This window comes from Neolamprologus multifasciatus, chromosome 14, assembly GCF_963576455.1.
Source record: "Neolamprologus multifasciatus chromosome 14, fNeoMul1.2, whole genome shotgun sequence".
NCBI lineage: Eukaryota > Metazoa > Chordata > Actinopteri > Cichliformes > Cichlidae > Neolamprologus > Neolamprologus multifasciatus.
In genome coordinates this window covers 7,906,332-7,924,893 of record NC_140452.1, presented here as the reverse complement: position 1 = coordinate 7,924,893, position 18,562 = coordinate 7,906,332, and the positions used below count along the sequence as shown (strand labels likewise).

The 18,562-nt window shown below is 40.3% G+C and overlaps 1 protein-coding gene across 2 annotated transcripts in view; it reads left to right on the top strand.

Moving 5' to 3' along the window:
* Positions 1-9,815, top strand: part of LOC146503479 (CD166 antigen homolog) — a 53,188-nt gene extending 43,373 nt beyond the window's left edge. The window contains exons 12-16 of one of the 2 annotated variants that reach the window (XM_085130367.1): positions 2,457-2,589; positions 3,372-3,401; positions 3,852-3,963; positions 7,829-7,968; positions 8,067-9,815. In XM_085130367.1, the coding sequence (XP_084986493.1) occupies positions 2,457-2,589; positions 3,372-3,401; positions 3,852-3,963; positions 7,829-7,931 (378 nt within the window). In that variant the 3' untranslated portion in view covers positions 7,932-7,968; positions 8,067-9,815. The remainder of the gene's footprint in view (positions 1-2,456; positions 2,590-3,371; positions 3,402-3,851; positions 3,964-7,828; positions 7,969-8,066) is intronic. The other variant, XM_085130368.1, reaches the window with a different exon arrangement.
* The last annotated feature ends 8,747 nt before the right edge of the window (positions 9,816-18,562 follow it).

Below are 18,562 nucleotides of genomic sequence, written 5' to 3'. Positions count from 1 at the left end.
AAAACATAAATTATCATTCACAGAAGAAAATGAAACGGCATTCTACTGCTGTGACAAAATAAATACGTAACTCCATAAACAACAAAGTCAAGTAATTAATGCCACAATCAATAAACCATCTTCTCTTATAATGAATCTCATTCAAAATACTATTATAGAAAAACATTATCATGGGTCCCATCAAAGTATATCAGCAATAAAGCTAATAAACATTATCCAACATTATCAAATATATTTACAAGACTCATTTAATCACAGATGTTGCGCAACAGATTCAATAATCTAAATGGATTTTAACTCAATGCAAAATCTCATAGGCCGTTTTGGCATTTCATCAGAAAAGTAACAAAAAACATCCAAACGGACAAAACTACAGAAATCAAATCACTCGTTCAACTCTAGATACGTTAATTCAAAATTCGGCCATAGTAGAATAAACAAAGACAACAATATTCAATGAATAAAACCAGTAATTCAACTTACTGTCGCTAGCCTAGCATCAGCTTACCGGCATTTTAGGATGTGCGACCGCCGCTCCGCATTTACATTGATTGCGACCCAACAAAACAAACAAATAACTCACCGTTGAGTCGATTGTGAGGTAGTGTAAAGATGAATGAATCGGCCGGGTTATTGCACGCTGTCAACTAGTATGCAGTGTAAAATTTGTCAATATCTGACAAGTACGCCAACCACAGGGACAACAGCAGCCAGGGAAGCAGGGAAGATGCAGCTGATTGACCCGGAAGTTATATTGGGTTCATTCCCGCCACAATAAAGGGACTAGCGGAAGTGGGGACAGAAGTCACCGTGGTTACACCAGCCAGGGATCGAACCGCCAACCTTCCAATTAGTAGATGACCACAGTAATAACAGCAGTGAAGATGACTATTGTATCTGTACCTGTATATGAAACTGCTACACGGTGACGTCTAATTTCAGTCACAGGACAACAGAATTCATCATCATTGTCATCAAGGGTACCAGTCACGACAAGGCGATTTCTCAGTGGCAGCTTACGGAGAAAGTTTCCCCCCATGTGCTTGTTAACGCGCCTGTTTTCAGTCACAGTTGGGTGTAGCAATTTATTTGTTAAAATAACAAGATGGGTATCGGCTTTAACAAATGACCTCCACACCCCGCCCTCCTCCACCTCGAGACACTCTTGAGACTGCAGCGAGGTTTTCAAGCCATATAAAATCATTCAGAATGTTTTGAGTGTTTCTGTCCCATTTTCCCTTGAAAGCATTGCTCCTTTGTTGGTGAATCAATACTGGTTGTCATAGAAATTCATTCTCACAGTGGTGCTACTATATAACATGGCAACAGGTTTGTGCTGCAGTAACTATTTCATTGACGTCTTTAGATTACAACGTCTGAATGTCCTCTACAAAGCAGCCAGTAGATGGTTTATAAGGAGAAATTAGCCCTATCAGGCAGGGAGCAGATGGTTGTGAATATGGAATAAAAACACAAATAGAGTTGCATGGGTTTAAAACATAGTGGCATTTGTCTTACAGCGAACCTCAGTGTATCAACAGCAGAAACGTGAAGGTGTGGCTAAACAGAGGCTGTGTGCTTAAGCCTCCTACTATTGTCTTTGTCCAGAGACAGCTCTTGCTTTTCTTTACTTTTTCCCTTTTTGCTGCACAGTGAATGAATACCCCCTGTTTTGTGCATGGCAGTTTGCACTGTTAGTATTTTCCCCAGCTGTCACACTTGTGAACTTATCTGGTCCAGGCTGTTGTGGTCAGTGTTTCGAAAGAGTACATTTCTTCATTTTCCCCGAGGCTCAAACACAGTATTTTCCAGCAGCCTGTCTCGAGAACAAAAATTGTCTGTTTTTTTAAATGGAGCCTCTTTTTTTTCTTCTTCTTTGTTTCCACAGTCTACCTGTGTGCGCACTGATAGCAGAGTCACTCAGTGAAGCGGTGTGAATTACACATAAACCTGGGGGTGTGTGCAGGATGGTTGCAGCTCTTCTCAGCCCTTTCAGTCATTGTCTAACCACGAGAGGAACCTTAAAATCTTTAATTTACTCCAAAAAGAAAATACACAGAACTCTGTCAGGAAATAAAAATGCATTTTGAAAGTAACAGATTTCAGCAATTTAATCCCCCCCCCCCCCCCCCCCCCATTCAGCAAAATGTGAAGACTTGAATACGGGATCAGTAATAAGTATTTACAAGAATGCAACATCCTTTTGTATATGCAGAGGATGTGCAAAGGGTGTTGGCAGTTTGTCTTTGTGTCTGGGGTTTTCCTCTGAGACTCAGGAGTCTATATCCCAGAGGCACACACGCTGTTTCTTTGTCATGCAAGGGCTGACTCACTTATTGGTCCAACATCGCCCCCTCATGGTGCAAATCTTCTTCAAATCATCCGGATCAGATGTGCAAATATTAACATTTGCTTCTTCTCTCTCTCTCTCTCTCTCTCTCTCTCTCGTTACTCAGGTTGGTGAAAGTCCTTTCGACAGTGGAAAGATTACACACAAGATCAAAGTTGTGCCCTCTGCAAATCTAACTGTCCACTGTACAGTGACCAATAGGCTTGGCAATGATTCCAGAGCTATAAACGTGTCCTCTTGTAAGTACAAAGTCATAATTTGGTCCTTTTACCTCTGTCGGCTTCATTTTTCTTTCACGAAGTCACTAATCTGCCTTCCTAACTGTTTTCCTACTGTTCTTACTAACTCTTTCCATCTGCATGTTAACTTGACATCATGTTTACATGCTTTGACAAAACGACAATATTGTAGCAGGTATGTACACCAGGGTAAATCCACCCAGTTTGGGATTGTCTGTAGAGTGTGTGGAGTCACGTCGTTGCACACCAATTTGGTGGCCATAAGGGCAATTATTTAAAATCAGTTGTTATTTTAGGATTTATAGTCCACTGATGAGTAAGCAGGAAAAAAAACACTGTTAAATACACAATGTATCAAACATACACAAACACTAGTACGTCTTTCAAGAACTTTATGTATTGGTGGTAGTTGTCTATTAAAGTCCAGCTTTTTTACTCTCACCATCACTGTCAAACTGTAACTAGTGCATGCACTTAGCACTTAGTCCACACTCTTGCCTGACGGTGTCCAAGTGTGTTTATATCACCATTTGTTCTCTCTTGCCTACTCATTCCTGTGTGTTTGGGATGGCATTTCCACATCGTTCTTTTCTCTCTCCCCCCCCCCTCGCTCAGTGGGTGTATGTTGGGATGCTGGATTTAATCTGTTCCCTCTTGGAACCTCTTGCATGCAAAGTCGAGTAGATGTAGAGTAGTAATTTTTCAAGCTTGTTTTTTTGTTTTGTTTTTTTTCCCCACTTCATTTCGGTTGGACGTTAATGTTATTTCATATCTGATTTCAGTAATTGAGGAGGTGAGAATGGATAAACAAGGTAAGTTGGCGCGGTCTTCCTTCTTGTAAAGAAACAGTAGAAAGTGGGTTGACAAAAGGCTATGGGGGAATCAAAGGTTGCTCACTAAAAGACGGCTCTTTATCAAATATTTATCTTTAGCGTCACCTTGGACTGTAGAGCAGAAAAAAAACAATGTTTAGACAGTGCGCTTCTTTTAAATAAATATAGTTATGAAGCAGTAGGAGGAATGGAGCTACCAGCATCCTGACAAGATGCCAACATTGTTCATAGGCCCATTGACGAGATTAAAGTGGCGACTGCTCCCATTAACATTCAAATCAATGAGTCATAATCATGCAGAGTGCGGATGTGTCCATTCATCAATGCATTTAATGCACACGAGAGTATTTTTTCTCTGTCCAGACTGGAGCAGCATACAGAAACATGACACTCACGCCTCTGATATTTCTGCTTTGTCTTTCTTTACAGATCAGTCGGAAGACAGCGACCAAACCAGATTGGTGGTTGGTGTTATAGTGGGTCTCCTCATCGCCACTTTGGTTATAGGACTGGCATACTGGGTTTACTCGAAGAAATCCAAGTAAGAAGCACATTTAAACAAATGCTGCTACATAAAAGTGTTCATAAAATTCACCAGTAACCCAACAAGATAAAATGAACATCTTTGTAGACACAATTTTACCTCCATCTGGATCTCCTCATTAATTAGGCAGAGTCTATATTCATGCATCGTGTTTATTCTGATTTGCTAAAACCTCCTTTTCTATTTCCAGTCAAACATATTTTATTTAGATTCAAAAACATTGCATACCTGCACTTTACATGCAGGTATATGTAGTATTCATGTAGCAGAAAGCAATTATGCGCATGACACGATAAAGCTGTGTGTTACATATGCACTCATCGACTTGTTAGGTACACCTTACTAGTACTGGACGCCCTCCTTTGCCTTCAGAACTGTCTTAATTCTTAACAGGGTGCTGGAAACATTCCTCTGAGATTTTAGTCCATATCGACATGACAGCACCATGTAGTTTCTGCCAAGGTGTGCCAAGAAAAATATCTCCCACGTCATTAACCCTCCACCAGCAGCCTGAGCCATTGATACAGGGCAGGATGAATCCATGCTCTGGTGTTATTTATGCCAAATTCAAATCGTAACCATCTGAACGGCGCAGCAGGAATTGAGACTCATCAGAGGAGGAAACATTTTTTCCAATCATCGGTGTTGTTGTTTTCCAATTTTGGTGAGAGTTTACAAACTATAGCCTCAGGTTCCTGATCTTAGCTGACAGGAATGGCATCCAGCGTGGTCTCCTGCTGCTGTTGCCCATCTGCTTCTACATTTGTTAATTGAGAGATGCTCTCCTGCATGCCTTGGTTGTAAGAACTGGTTATTTGAGTTACTGTTGTCTTCTTATCAGCTCGAAGTAGCCTGACCGTTTTCCTCTGACCTCTGGCATCACCAGGACGTTTTTGCTCAAAGAACTGCACATAACTGGAAATTTGGGAAAAACTTAGCAGATCGGCAGTTTGTGAAATCAGACCATCTGGCGTCAACAACCGAGCCACGTGCAAAGTCACTTTTAAATCACCTTCCCTATTCTGATGCCCGGTTTGGACTTCAGCAGCCATGTCTACATGCCTAAATACATAGACTTGCTGCCATGTGATTGGTTGATTAAATATTTGTATTAACAAGAACCTGAACAGGCATACCTAATGTAGCTTCTGATATGAACTCCTCTTGCCAGCAACATGGCTAATTCAAAAAGCAGTTCTCTGTTGCTGGAATAACACTGTTTGGCATGAGGTTTTTAGTTTATAAACAAATGGATATTTGATTAAATGCTCTGCTTTAAAATATGAGATATGGACCATATGAGGATACTAAAATAAAAGCAATTAACTCAAAATTCAATTTTCATCCAAGAAGCAGTAATTTATTCAGCTGTTGATGTACTTGAGTAAATTTTCCAATTAGCCATAGCTGAGAGTTACAAGAAAACTGATGTCGCTCTCAGATCTGTGCAGGAAATATAAAGTTGGACTTAACATTAACACTCAAAGAGACGGAAACAAGTGGCTAATGTGGAAATTTAGTTTACAAGCCAGACGAGCTTTGAGACTATTGAGTCACCGGAGTGTTGTCGGCTTTCACGCATCAGGCGCTTCAGCACTCAGCGCTCGCTGAGTAGCTGTGGTTTCTAAATGCTTCCACTTTGCAATAATAACACTTGCAGATGAGTGTGGAATATCCAGGAGGAAGAAATTTCACAAAGTTGGCGCAACATGTGTTATACTATCACATAACCACACTAAACTTCAGTGAGATCTTTATAACGAACTCCTTGAATTCCTTTACAAATATTTATAAAGACATTTTGGACAGGTGCTCTGTTTCATATACCTGTGGAACAGAAACACTTGGATTAAAAGATTAGGAGATGTGGTCGAGTATTTTTGTACAAATAGAGTTTGGGGCAGTTTGAGGCAGTTAAACAACTCCTTGGTGGCAGAGCCCCTGGTGTTGATGAGGTCCGTCCCGAGTTCCTGAAGGCTCTGGACGTTGTAGGGCTGTCCTGGTTGACACGCCTCTGCAATGTTGCGTGGAGATCAGGGGCAGTACCCGTGGATTGGCAGACCGGGGTGGTGGTCCCCATCTTTAAGAAGGGGGACCGGAGGGTGTGTTCCAACTACAGGGGGATCACACTCCTCAGCCTCCCCGGGAAAGTCTATGCCAGGGTGCTGGAAAGGAGAGTTCGTCCGCTAGTCGAACCTCTGATGCAGGAGGAACAATGCGGTTTTCGTCCTGGTCGCGGAACACTGGACCAGCTCTTCATCCTCTCGAGGATACTTGAGGGTGCATGGGAGTTTGCCCAACCAGTCTACATGTGTTTTGTGGACTTGGAGAAGGCATTCGACCGTGTCCCTCGGGGTGTCCTGTGGGAGGTGTTGCGGGAGTATGGGGTGTCTGGCCCATTGCTACGGGCCATTCGATCCCTATACAACCGTTGCAAGAGCTTGGTTCGCATTGCCGGCAATAAGTCGGACTCGTTCCCGGTGGGTGATGGGCTCCGCCAGGGCTGCCCTTTGTCACCGGTTCTGTTCATAATTTTTATGGACAGGATTTCTAGGCGCAGCCAAGTGGCGGAGGGCTTTCGCTTTGGTGGCCTCAGGATCTCATCTCTGATTTTTGCGGATGATGTGGTTCTGTTGGCTTCATCGGGTGAGGGCCTCCAGCTCGCACTGGAGCGGTTCGCAGCCGAGTGTGAAGCAGCGGGAATGAGGATCAGCACCTCCAAATCTGAGGCCATGGTTCTCAGCCGGAAAAGGGTGGAGTGCCCACTCCGGGTCGGGGATGAGGTCTTGCCCCAAGTGGAGGAGTTCAAGTATCTCGGGGTCTTGTTCACGAGTGATGGGAGAAGGGAGCCGGAGATCGACAGACGGATTGGGGCTGCAGCTGCAGTAATGCAGACGCTGCACCGGTCCGTCGTGGTGAAGAGGGAGCTGAGTGTAAAAGCGAAGCTCTCAATTTACCGGTCGATCTACGTCCTTACCCTCACCTATGGCCACGAGCTGTGGGTAGTGACCGAAAGAACGAGATCGCGGATACAAGCGGCGGAAATGAGCTTCCTCCGAAGGGTGGCTGGCATCTCCCTTAGAGATAGGGTGAGAAGTTCGGCCATCCGGGAGGGGCTCAGAGTAGAGCCGCTGCTGCTCCACGTCGAAAGGAGCCAGCTGAGGTGGTTTGGGCATCTGACAAGGATGCCCCCTGGGCGCCTCCTGGGTGAGGTGTTCCAGGCATGTCCCACCGGGAGGAGGCCCCGGGGCAGACCCAGGACACGCTGGAGAGATTATATCTCTCGGCTGGCCTGGGAACGCCTTGGTGTTCCCCCGGATGAGCTGGAGGAGGTGGCTGGGGAGAGGGAGGTCTGGCCCTCTTTGCTTAGGCTGCTGCCCCCGCGACCCGGCCCCGGATAAAGCGGAAGAAGATGGATGGATGGATGGAGTTTGGACACAGCCAGACTTGCCGTTTCACTATTCATCCTATTCTAACCTTGTATACGAGTAGTATTGATCTTCTGATCTCACTTTTGGAAGTTCCTTCAAATGAATTAACAAATTAAAATACATGTTAAAATAAATAAAAAATCATTGCGGTTAATGTAGGCTTTTAAGGACTATTAAGGGCTTGGGTACCTGGGCAGCGCTCCATTTTGCTTGCTTGTTAATCAGTCTTCCATTTGCCAAATTAAGGCAGTTTGCTCTTGATTGATTGTGAACTATAGTGTAAGTACACAGCAGCTGTAGATGGATAGCTTCCCTTTAGCCTAAGTGGGCAGTTTATACCGTGAGTTATTCTGCACACGTGTAGTAAGCAGTCACACCGCCATATCATCATGCAAGGACCGGTTAATAAACGACTGTTTTAATCGAAACAGGCAAGGAAGCTGGAAGACCGGCGAGAAGGAGTGCGGGTCCTCCGAGGAGGAGAAAAAGCTGGAGGAGAAAGTGGAGGAAAACAGCCAAAAAGCTGAGGTGTAAAGAAACAGCAACTGTTCTTGAAACGGCGATGCGAAAGGTAGAGCAAGACATTTCCACCACGCACATAAAGAGTTTGACGCATAAAAGTTGTACAAAAAAAAAATTAATAAGACATTTTTAATCTTTCCCTTCTAGTGAGAACGTGGAACTTTTGCACATTTCTCTTCACCTCTGTCTTTGGGGAGGGAGGGGGGGGAAAGAGTGTACACTGGGATGAAGACCGTTTGGATTTGGTTTCAGGGAGAATTTTACTAAAAACAAACAAAAAAAAAAAGCATATCCAAACATCTCCCCGAGCCCATCAACCCCTCACTCCTCCCATTCCTAAAAAAAAAAAGAAAAAGAAAAAAAAAAAAGAATGGATACTGTATGTGATATACATAGCCTGTCTGCACTACTGATACATGTGTAAACCTGTCTACTATTAGGATTCATGTTTGTTAGAATGGAAATTGGAAAGCTGAGAAAATGCAAAATCACTACTAGACCAGTTGCCTTTGATGTAAGGATGTGTAGGCCTGCGTTAGTCTGTGTTCGACTTTTTCGGCCCTCGGGACATAGCAGGGACCAAGGGACATTACCGCCATAGTTTGCTTTTTTTCTGCTTTGTGTTTTTTTAATTTCACCTCATCACACTCAAACAACCTCTGCCTTTGACATCGAGGTCATAAATACATTCACTTCTATCATTATTTCAGTTTGTTCATTCAGGTAAAAAAAAAAAAAAAAAAAAAAAAGCTGAGAAATTGATAAAATCCTGAAAGGGCTAAGGGTATTAGCATTAGTTTTAGATGTTGTATATCAGCAAGGACATGATGTTTCACAAAGGTGTTTTTTTTAATTATTATTATTATTTGATTGTGTGTAACCAGGGGAGAAAATTGCGGAAAATCAGTTAATTTTGCCTCGTCTTTTCGCCAACGTACATTCAGCGTAGCCACCTAACGACACAAGCAGGTAGATTATTGGGAGAATGTATAGCACAGTTTAAACCTTCTTTTATTGGCTGTAGTTTGGCTGCGCACGTGTTTTTTTGTTTTTGCATGAAAGCAACATAAAGTTCACTTTCATGCTTTTCTTTAAAAAAAATAATAATAATAGTAAGGAAAAGGTTGTTTTTATGTAACTCTATAAGTTTGTGCTCCATCAGTGTTGAGGTACGAGTGTTCATTCTGTAGCTGTGGCATACTTCTGTAATCAAAGACACCCAGTGAGCGGGATGTTTGTCTTAAAGTAGCCTTTACGATATGTTTGCCTTCTTTTAAAAATCTACCTGTAACAGCTTAAGTTTGTGATGTGCACTAGGGTTCATGTTTCACGTCGAGTTTGTGTAGAATACGATGGAATACCTGCAGCTGTACATGTCACGGTTTTGGTCCCTTAAGAGCATTTGATGAATTTGAAAAAGCAACGAGGCCAGGATGTAGTTGTGACGTACGTGATTTTACTTTTCCTTTTTGCTATTTATATTGTACAAGACTAAAATATCCTGGTAGGCGCGTTCAATAATGGTCACATAACTCATGTCTTGGATTTAAACCACTGATAAATTGCTTGCAGACTCTACAAAAAATGTCATTAAGTTCTGAGTCATCGGTAGTTTGCTCTGTGTCTGGTTGAATAATATATTCAGCATGTGAGAATCTCAGACCTCCAAGCTGCTGTTTGTTGCCTACCTTGTGTAAAACCATCTGATTGGAAGATTGACCAAAGAAAGTGAACATTGCCATGCAAGTATTGTAAATATCTGATGTTTGTTTTTGTACTTTTGTTTAAAATAAAGTGTACATTTGGAACAGTTATGTCCACTCAATGTTAATTATGTTGTTATCATTTTTTCTCGTTTTTTCATCTGGTCATCTTTTGAAATAAACATCAACACGGTTCCGGTCTTTCTTTTTCATTTCACTCGCACGCATACGCAGAAAACACTGACGGCACAGAGTTAATGTACAGTGACTGGTTGTGTGATAACAAATCTGTCAATACTGCAGACAATATGCACAAAACAAGGAAAGTGATGAGTTTTGAGGAACAGTTAATGAGACTCAGTGTTGAAATTTGAAAAAACATTCCTGCATTAGACATACAAAATGACAAAACCTGACCTTTTGTTGTTATTACCAGTGGAAACTATTATAAATATATTCAGTCCTTTCATCTGTCTTTTTTAGAGGAAGGCAGGATTTAGCCCTGTTTCCATGAATTATTCAAAAAAAACCAAAAAAAAAACAATTAAAATATTTGGCCACAAAACTTAGCAGAACTTTGGATTTGATCCAAAACCCATCTGAGATTTTGCCATGAGCAGGATCTACACAGACATTATTACTACAGCATGTCTGCAGTATCAGGTTTCCATCTCCTTCCAGAAATTGACTTTGACATTTTGGAGTAGGTGTTATGTCAGGATGAATATGGATGAACAGGTACAGTGGCATGAAAAAGGTATTGAACCCCATCCCAATTTTTTTTGTGTATGTGTGTCTGTGTGTGTATCTCTTACTAAACTGTCAGATCTTAGGAATGACTTGTCTTGCTGCATAATGCAACTGAACCTGAGCTCCAGCTCAGACCGGTGACCTGATGTTCTCCTTCAGGATTTTCTGTCAGACGCTGGAATTAATGTTTCTCTCAATTGTGGCAAGCCGCCCCGACCTTGAAGCAGCAAAGCTGTCCCACAGCATTACTCTGCCACCTCCATGCATGACTGAAAGTATAATGGTCGTTTTGTTGTATTCTCTATTTAGTTTGTCAGCTCTAATGATCCCCTGTCTTCCAGTCACTTAAGCATTCTCTCAAAAGGTCTTGGGTATATTAAAGTGTGCTGTGGCAAAATCCGGATGAAGCTTAATCTTCCTCTGGGTTGTAGTGATTGACTTTGGCACACTCCCATGGAGGCCATTTTGGCCCAGTGTCTTTCAGACAGTAGAATATTGAACTTTATTGATGAGAGAAAGGCCTGAAGTTCCTCTGGTCCTCTGGGAATTCCTGTCACCCAGGTGCTGTTTGGCAAAACCTGAGAGGACAGCCACTACTAGGAAGGCTCACTGCTGTTGCGAGGCTTCTGCATTTGAAGATGGGTCTCTAATCTGATTAGTCTCAGAGATGCAGAAACTTATTTATTAACCTCTCCTTTTTTTGACATTATGATCTACTAGTTAGATCTTTTGGTAAACTTCATGCTACCGGAAAGTCCTAATTTGATTGGTAAATGCTATTTACCAGGTGTCAGTTTGTATAGCTGATACTATATTTTAGAGTTTTGGTAACCAAGAGGATATGTGCTTTTTTGTTTTAACATATTTTATTAGATAAGCTTTGTTGCTTCAGCAGTTATTGCTTGGGTTTCATAAACTGAAGTTTATTTTATTTTTTTTTAATCAGACAGTTTAGGATGAGATGCATACAAATAAAGAATACATGGAGAGGGCTTAAATATTTCCTCGCTATTCAGTTTTGAGATCCCTTTTTTCTTCCATGTCAAAGTGAAATATTGCACTTTTCGCTTCACTGCATTTATTTCAAAGCTCCTAACATGTACCTCTGGCCCACACTTCAAATGCACAACCTATGAAGAGCACATTAAACAGGGTGTTGTGGAGTAAACTGCACAAGCAGATGTACAAGACTTCAACACACAGAGGCAGAGTAAAACCCAAATCCAGACAGGCAGAGTTCATACAAGTGTGATCAGTCAGCAAGAGTAAACTAAACCAGGAGGACACAGGCAAAAAACTAAGTCCATAAAACAGCCCAAAAGGTCACACACACCTACACACACACACACACACACACACACACACACACACACACACACACACACACACACACACACACACACACACACACACAAGGAAGTCAACAATTAAACACAAAGGATGCAAGAAAATTCCAGGAAGACTTGACTGAACAAGAAAATCTGGCAACTTGAACATGAGCAACTGCAAGTGTGTACGCACACACTGAGTGTGACTAATACAACACAGATTAGGTTGACCAGAATGGACCATACAATTATTAAAGGGTTTATAATAATACACAAAGAACAATAATTACAAAATAAAACAGGATTTATCATGAACACGACAACATATAGCTTGATGGCATGTCAAATCTCACTCAGTGAACTGGACTGAAGCTTAACATATCACTCTGAAGGGGGAGGGGGGGGGGTAGCAGAAGATCTTTATTCTCTATAATATTCAGATCAGTATATTTATTAATGTGTGCTGTGCTTCTACTGATGTCTGTGTGGGTTTTATTATTGTGCTTTAGTTAAGTTGTATGTTTTGCTTCAATAAACAGAAGGGAATGAATCTGCAATCGGAGTGAGCCATCAAAGCCTGCGAGGACAGGCCCCCAGACATGCAGGCAAAGACACATTTTATATGCCATTAACTGAAGAATGTTTACTTTAACTGATTTAAACATAAATCAGATTTTTTTATACACTCTGAGGCAAGTTTATTTCTTAAATAATCACTGTCATTCACTGGTTCGTTCCATAAGACAGCAGCAGAAATCAGGTGATTAGTCATTCTTCTCCTTTGCAGCACTAGCTCCATCTTAACTTTGCTCGGAATAAAGGCAACGTAACAACCAACATTAGCATTTGCTGCCACCATGTGGCCGAAGATTTAACAGCAATGGGTAGTGACGGCGTCAAAGGAAAGAAAAGTTTGACAATTTTTTTTTTTTGTTTGTTTCTGTGTTTCTAAAACTAATCAGACGTTCACCAAACGTACCACATGCAAGTTACACAAATGACTTATATGATGTTTTGAATGAACATTATTTAGTCCTAAAAATGACTTAACTTACATTGTGTTTGATGCTTCACTAACCACTGCAGTATACTAAGAAGCAAACTACACCAAGTAGGAACACTGTGGAATAGGAAAAAAGAGTGGAAATTGTAAAAGACACATTTATAAGTTGATCCACTGATAAATGAGGGACATCTGCACCTTTACAGGGAGAACATTTAAAAAACAACAACAAAAAACTAATGAAAAACTGGTTTATGTCTGTCTTTAGTGCATGCAGTGTTGAGAGAGTTCATGCAGATTTGTCATCTGGTGTGTTGTAACTGTATAAATAAAAAGAAGACCTGAAAAAAAAAGGTTTTGTCTTTGTTTTTGAGTCACATTTGCTTGTTGAAGATCAACAGGAAGTTCAAAATAAAAATAAAGAAGACAAAAGACAAACCAACGAGGAAAGGGGCAAAGTTTCTGTTTCTTTTCTAAATATCGACTATATTGATTTTCTTTCCACTTCACTGTATATTTTCATCCACTTCTGCTTAAAAATATAAATTGAACCAGATTAGTGAGGCGAGTTCTATATCTACTGATCCATTTTATTCTGCTTATCCACTTTAGGGTCATACTTGGGTCTAATTGTTTCAAATTAAAGCAACAAAGTGGCTCTCCTAAACAAAAATATTGATAATAAAAAGTCTTAACAGAATTAATTTCCTTGAGCCATATTGGGAACAAATGATTGCACGTGTAAATGATCATTTGTTGGCTTCCACTATGTTTTAACTAGCCATTTGTCACATGTGATTAAACAAAAGCCCAAAGAGCACAATCACAGTACTTACTAGTGTGAAAACGGGATTCAATAACTTGGATTCAGTTTCCAGAAGAATTTTTGGAATGCGCTGATCATAATTTCACCGAGGTCCGTTATGAAGGGGAAAAGCCTAAAATTTTGAGGAGATCTCTTCCAGCTTTTATGAGTGCAACTTCTGGGTGCACATACACATAATGAAATAACACAATCATTAGTGAACATTTAAATGCAAAGTTCTTAACTGAGACCTTCACCTGGTTTACTTTGCATCATTTGTTATGCCCTCTAAATGTTACCTGTCCTCTTTATTGATGAAACCCTTTCTCCTCATTTGAATTAATCAATTTAATCTGTGTTTTCCAAATCCCGTGGATGGCAGGTACCAAAGGTTAAAAACATGGGAAATTGTTTTCTATGTTGTTGTTGTTCCTTTTCTGTGCTGTTTGAATGTAACGTTTGGTTTGACTGTATCATGCATGAATCTTGGGAGGGATGTAGAGATCTTTGGTTTGATTGTTGAGGTTGAGGTCACCTCATGGCTCTAAATTGGCTGTAGGTGTGAATGTGAGAAAGGTGAGTGCTTAAAGTGACCAAACTAATATCGTGTGTTGAATCTGCGAATGTGATGCGTAGTATAAGGTGCTCTGAGAGGTCCACGAGACTAGGTAAGTGCTTTATGCCAGAGCCAGACTCCTGGTCCATTCCATATAAGCTCATAAATTAAATATACACTTATAGCCACTTTATTAGGTACACTGTTGAAATACTGTTTGAGCAGTAACTCAAATAACCAATTGTAACAGCAAGAGTATGCAGAAGTGCATCTCTGAACACACAACATACAGAAGATGGGCCACAGCAGCAAAACACCACACCAGGTGCGACTCAGCTCTGGTAACTGCCAGTTAATACAGAAATTAAATCTTTAATGCAGGGATTTCCTAGAGGCTAAAACATTCTTATATCCAGCAGATTTCATCTCTTTTGTATGGTTTACCTTCTTTTTCTGGTTAGAAGATAAGATAAGATAAGATAAGATAAGATAAGATAAGATAAGATAAGATAAGATAAGATAACTCTTTATTGTCATTGCACAGTCATACATAGTACAATAGTACAATGAAATTGGAAAACTGTCCTACGTCGGCACTACATATAACACAACACGACACGATATGACACATCACAACGCAACACAAACAACACAACACAGTATAATAACTTAGTAATAAAAAAGAATAAGTGTATTTGTGTTGCACACTGTTATTATTGCACATTAATTGTTATTGCACCTTGTTATAAATATAAATATTATTATTGTTACTGTTTTTACCGTTGTTACACCCCCCCCAAAAAAAAAAAAAAAAAAAGGTCCAGGTAGGTAGCCAGTCAGGTCAGCTATTTGCATTGATCAGGGCTATTGCCCTGTTGTAAAAGCTGTCCTTGAGTCTATTTGTTCGGGACCTCAGCAGCCTGAACCTCCTGCCAGACGGCAGCAACTTAAACACCCGGTGTCCTGGGTGTGTACCGTCCCGTAGGATGCTGTGTGCCCTCTTGAGATAGCGAGTGCTGTTCAGGTCCTTCAGGGAGGGAAGAGGATGTCCAATGATTTTTTTGGGCCATATTGATGACCCTCTGGAGTGCCTTTCTGTGTGCTGTGGTGCAGCTGGAGAACCACACACCGATGCAATATGTCAGCACACTTTCAATGGAGCAGCGGTAGAAGACGGTCAGCAGCTCCTTCTTCGGGTCCATTTTTCTGAGGATTCTCAGAAAGTGGAGACGCTGTCGGGCCTTCTTTAAAACCGCAGAGGTGTTAGAGCTCTAGTTAGAGCTAGTTGTTCATGAAAGAAGAAAAATTTCATGAGCTTTGAGTTTTTTTCCCCCTAAACAGTCTTAGTTTATTTCTACTACATTTTGGCAAGTCCCATAAAAGTGGATGGAGTAAAATCGGCCAATGGAACTTTAATTTGTGCAAAACATAAAGACAGTCCAAAGATTCACAAAAATAAGATTTCTCAGTCAGCTAGTGAACAGTCCCATATGCAGTCGTTCAGATGGCATAAATGGTCATGATTAATTATCAGTATTAGATAGGTTATCAGCAGGAATGACAGTCTTACACCATCATAGTGATGGACCCAAATGGTTTCTTCTATATTAATGGCAGACAGAAGCCCAAGGCTGCTGGGGCCATTTCCAGCACGTCTAGTCAGTACAAATTGGTCCTGGCTTCACAAAATGTACATGTGCAGGAGCACGTATTGAAACCAGGGGTTCCTTTACCTGCTGCATGTTTGTGAGTTCACGAATGGTTGATATTGTGAGCTAAATGAAAATTGACCCACGCTGATTTTTGGGGGAACCATTTGAGTTTAGGGCATATTTTGGAGAATTATTTAAGTGAAAACATTGATCATAAACACTGATGACTGATCATAATTAATTTTCAGTCTATAATTATATAAACTACGTGTTTTCAGTTATTGTACATACTATCAGTACTCAACTCTTCCTGCTTGTCTCTTCAATGGAGCATGAGACAAAAGAGGAAAAGGAGTTTAATCACCTGCTTAAGCGCCCCTGGGGCAAACCAGCGTGACTGGTTAGGGCACTTCAGTCAAACTAATTCTATTATCTGTAAATATTTAAAGGTTTTATATGATTTTAATATCTATATGAATCCATGTTTGTGTAAATATTTATTCTTTGTATCATATTTTGTTTGGTGTTATGTATTCCAGATACGTGAAACAGGTAGAGTATGAAGGGAAAGCAGTCGTTTCCTGAGGGATTAGTGCGCTTGTGAAGTCCTGCTGTTTAACAATAAAAGCCACGAGTTGGTGCTTGAATTTTATTTCAGCCTCATGCCACTTTGTTTAAAGCTTGATGGTACTGTCAGTTGAACTGATCATTCAGAATGGAGTCTGTTTTGTATTTTGTCACTCAACTGGATGTATGGCACACTCAGAGTCTCTTAATATGGAATCCACACAGCCAGCAGATGTCATAAGTTTACAACTTCCCTTTCATTATAATGAACTGAACCTCAGTGCAGTACATGTGTCAAGATAAATATTGCTTTAGGGGCATTTTTCAGACAATAGGTTTCGCTGTTAAATGAGTGTTTGACCTGAAAATGAGCAAATGAGCAAGCAAAACTTTACAGTTTCCCAGATGCTAGTTAAACATCCAGTTTAAAATTAGATATGCGGGCTTTATTACAAAATTATGCAAACTCCTTGCCTCAAACTCCTTGTCTCTTGTTAAGCGCTTAACAAGAGTGAATTATATTAACTTTGTTTATTTTGTGGTTGCAGTACTTAAGAACATTTACCAGGACTCATTATCACTGCAGGCATCTCAGTCATGGTGGCCTGTTGCTCAAACTGTTGTTGAAGACACAGACACTGGAAAGCATGTTACAAATGCACGACTCGTGATAATGACATGAGTCTTACAGCTACAGATAACTAAGTGAATTTTAAAACTTCTGCAGTACAAATGAATTTAAATAAACTGATTTAAATTCATTTAATCTGCTTTATTTCTATAGCCTAAAAATATCGCAAAACAGGCGTAACAATGAAAAATGTCAGTTACAGTTAAAAAAGATCATTGTTTGCACTTACATTCCACTACACAGTCTGTTTTTGTCCCGTTGTTTAGCTGTTAAGATATCTTTAGTCAATATTTCTGTGTTTATAAAGTGTTTATTTCACGATAGTAAGAAATAAACTCCCAGACCATTCCAGTAAACACAAGACACTAGCATGAGATTTCCTGGCTCAACTTGCTTCTCCATCTCTGAGATGTCTGAATCTTTAAGCGTTTGTCTGTTATATGTAATCATTATTCAGACAAGTCCTGCAACTGTTACCTGCTCAAGACCTCACTGACGTACATCACCGTATGTAAATGTTCAACCACAGCTTTCTAAATACTCTTTGTTTTAAACTCTTTCTATAATACATGAGCCAATGCTTATTGTGCTAGTTTCAATTGATGTGGCTTAATATTCTACCAGGGCATGTATATGTTTGGCTTAATAAAAAAGTAAACTGAAAAACTAAGTTCACTCCATGATTCAACAGCTTCTACATCTTTAACTTGAAGTAACTGTTTTCTGTATGACTTTATCAGTCTCTCACATCATTGTGGGGGAATTTTATTGCAATCTTCTTCTTCTTTACAATGTTGCTTCATTCATTTATACAGAGCTCTCTTAAAGTCTTGCCACTTTGACTGGGCCACTGCAGCACCTTAATTCTTATATTTTTCAGCCATTGTGTTTTAGACCTGCAGCCATGCTTGGGAATATTCTTCTGTCTAACCCAGTTTTATCTGTCACATTTGGTGCTAGAACACTTTAGAACACAGAGAAGTTCATGGCTGACTTAATGCTGCAAACCTAGTCCAAACCATCGCGCCTCCGCCACCGTGCTCGAAAGTTGTTCTTTATGCTCATGTTGTGTTTGGTTTTCCAAGAACTGTGTATTATGGTCAAACATCAAACAAACAACAACAAAGCCAAACACTCCTTGGTCTCATCTGTCCAAGGAGATCACTTCAGAAGTTTTGTAGTTTATTCAGAGGTAACTTTGTAAACTGAAGCACTACCATGTTCTTTTCTCTACCAAGTTTCTCATAATTGTTCAGGCTTTTTCTAATTGTAGTGTCATTAACTTTAACATTTAACATGGTAACTGAGGCCTGTAGTATGTGAGACGTAGCTCTTGGCCAATGTTCCCTCTAATTTTCCATGTGTCTGAGTGAACACACAAACTCCCTGAGCGGTCCCTTGGACCACTGTGAGCGACATCAGACGTGTGCACTGTGGTCACGCTGGCACTGAATCCATCCAAGTTACATGGTTTATTAAGATAATCAAATTACAGCATTTACATTTATGTTAGACTACTTTTAATTAACTGCTTTAGCCCACTTACAATGAAAATGTAAAACAAAAATGTAGTCATTGACCTGTGTAGTATGTTAACACTATTGGAAGTAAAAATAACTTGAACTCAAATTTTGAAAACACAACTTTT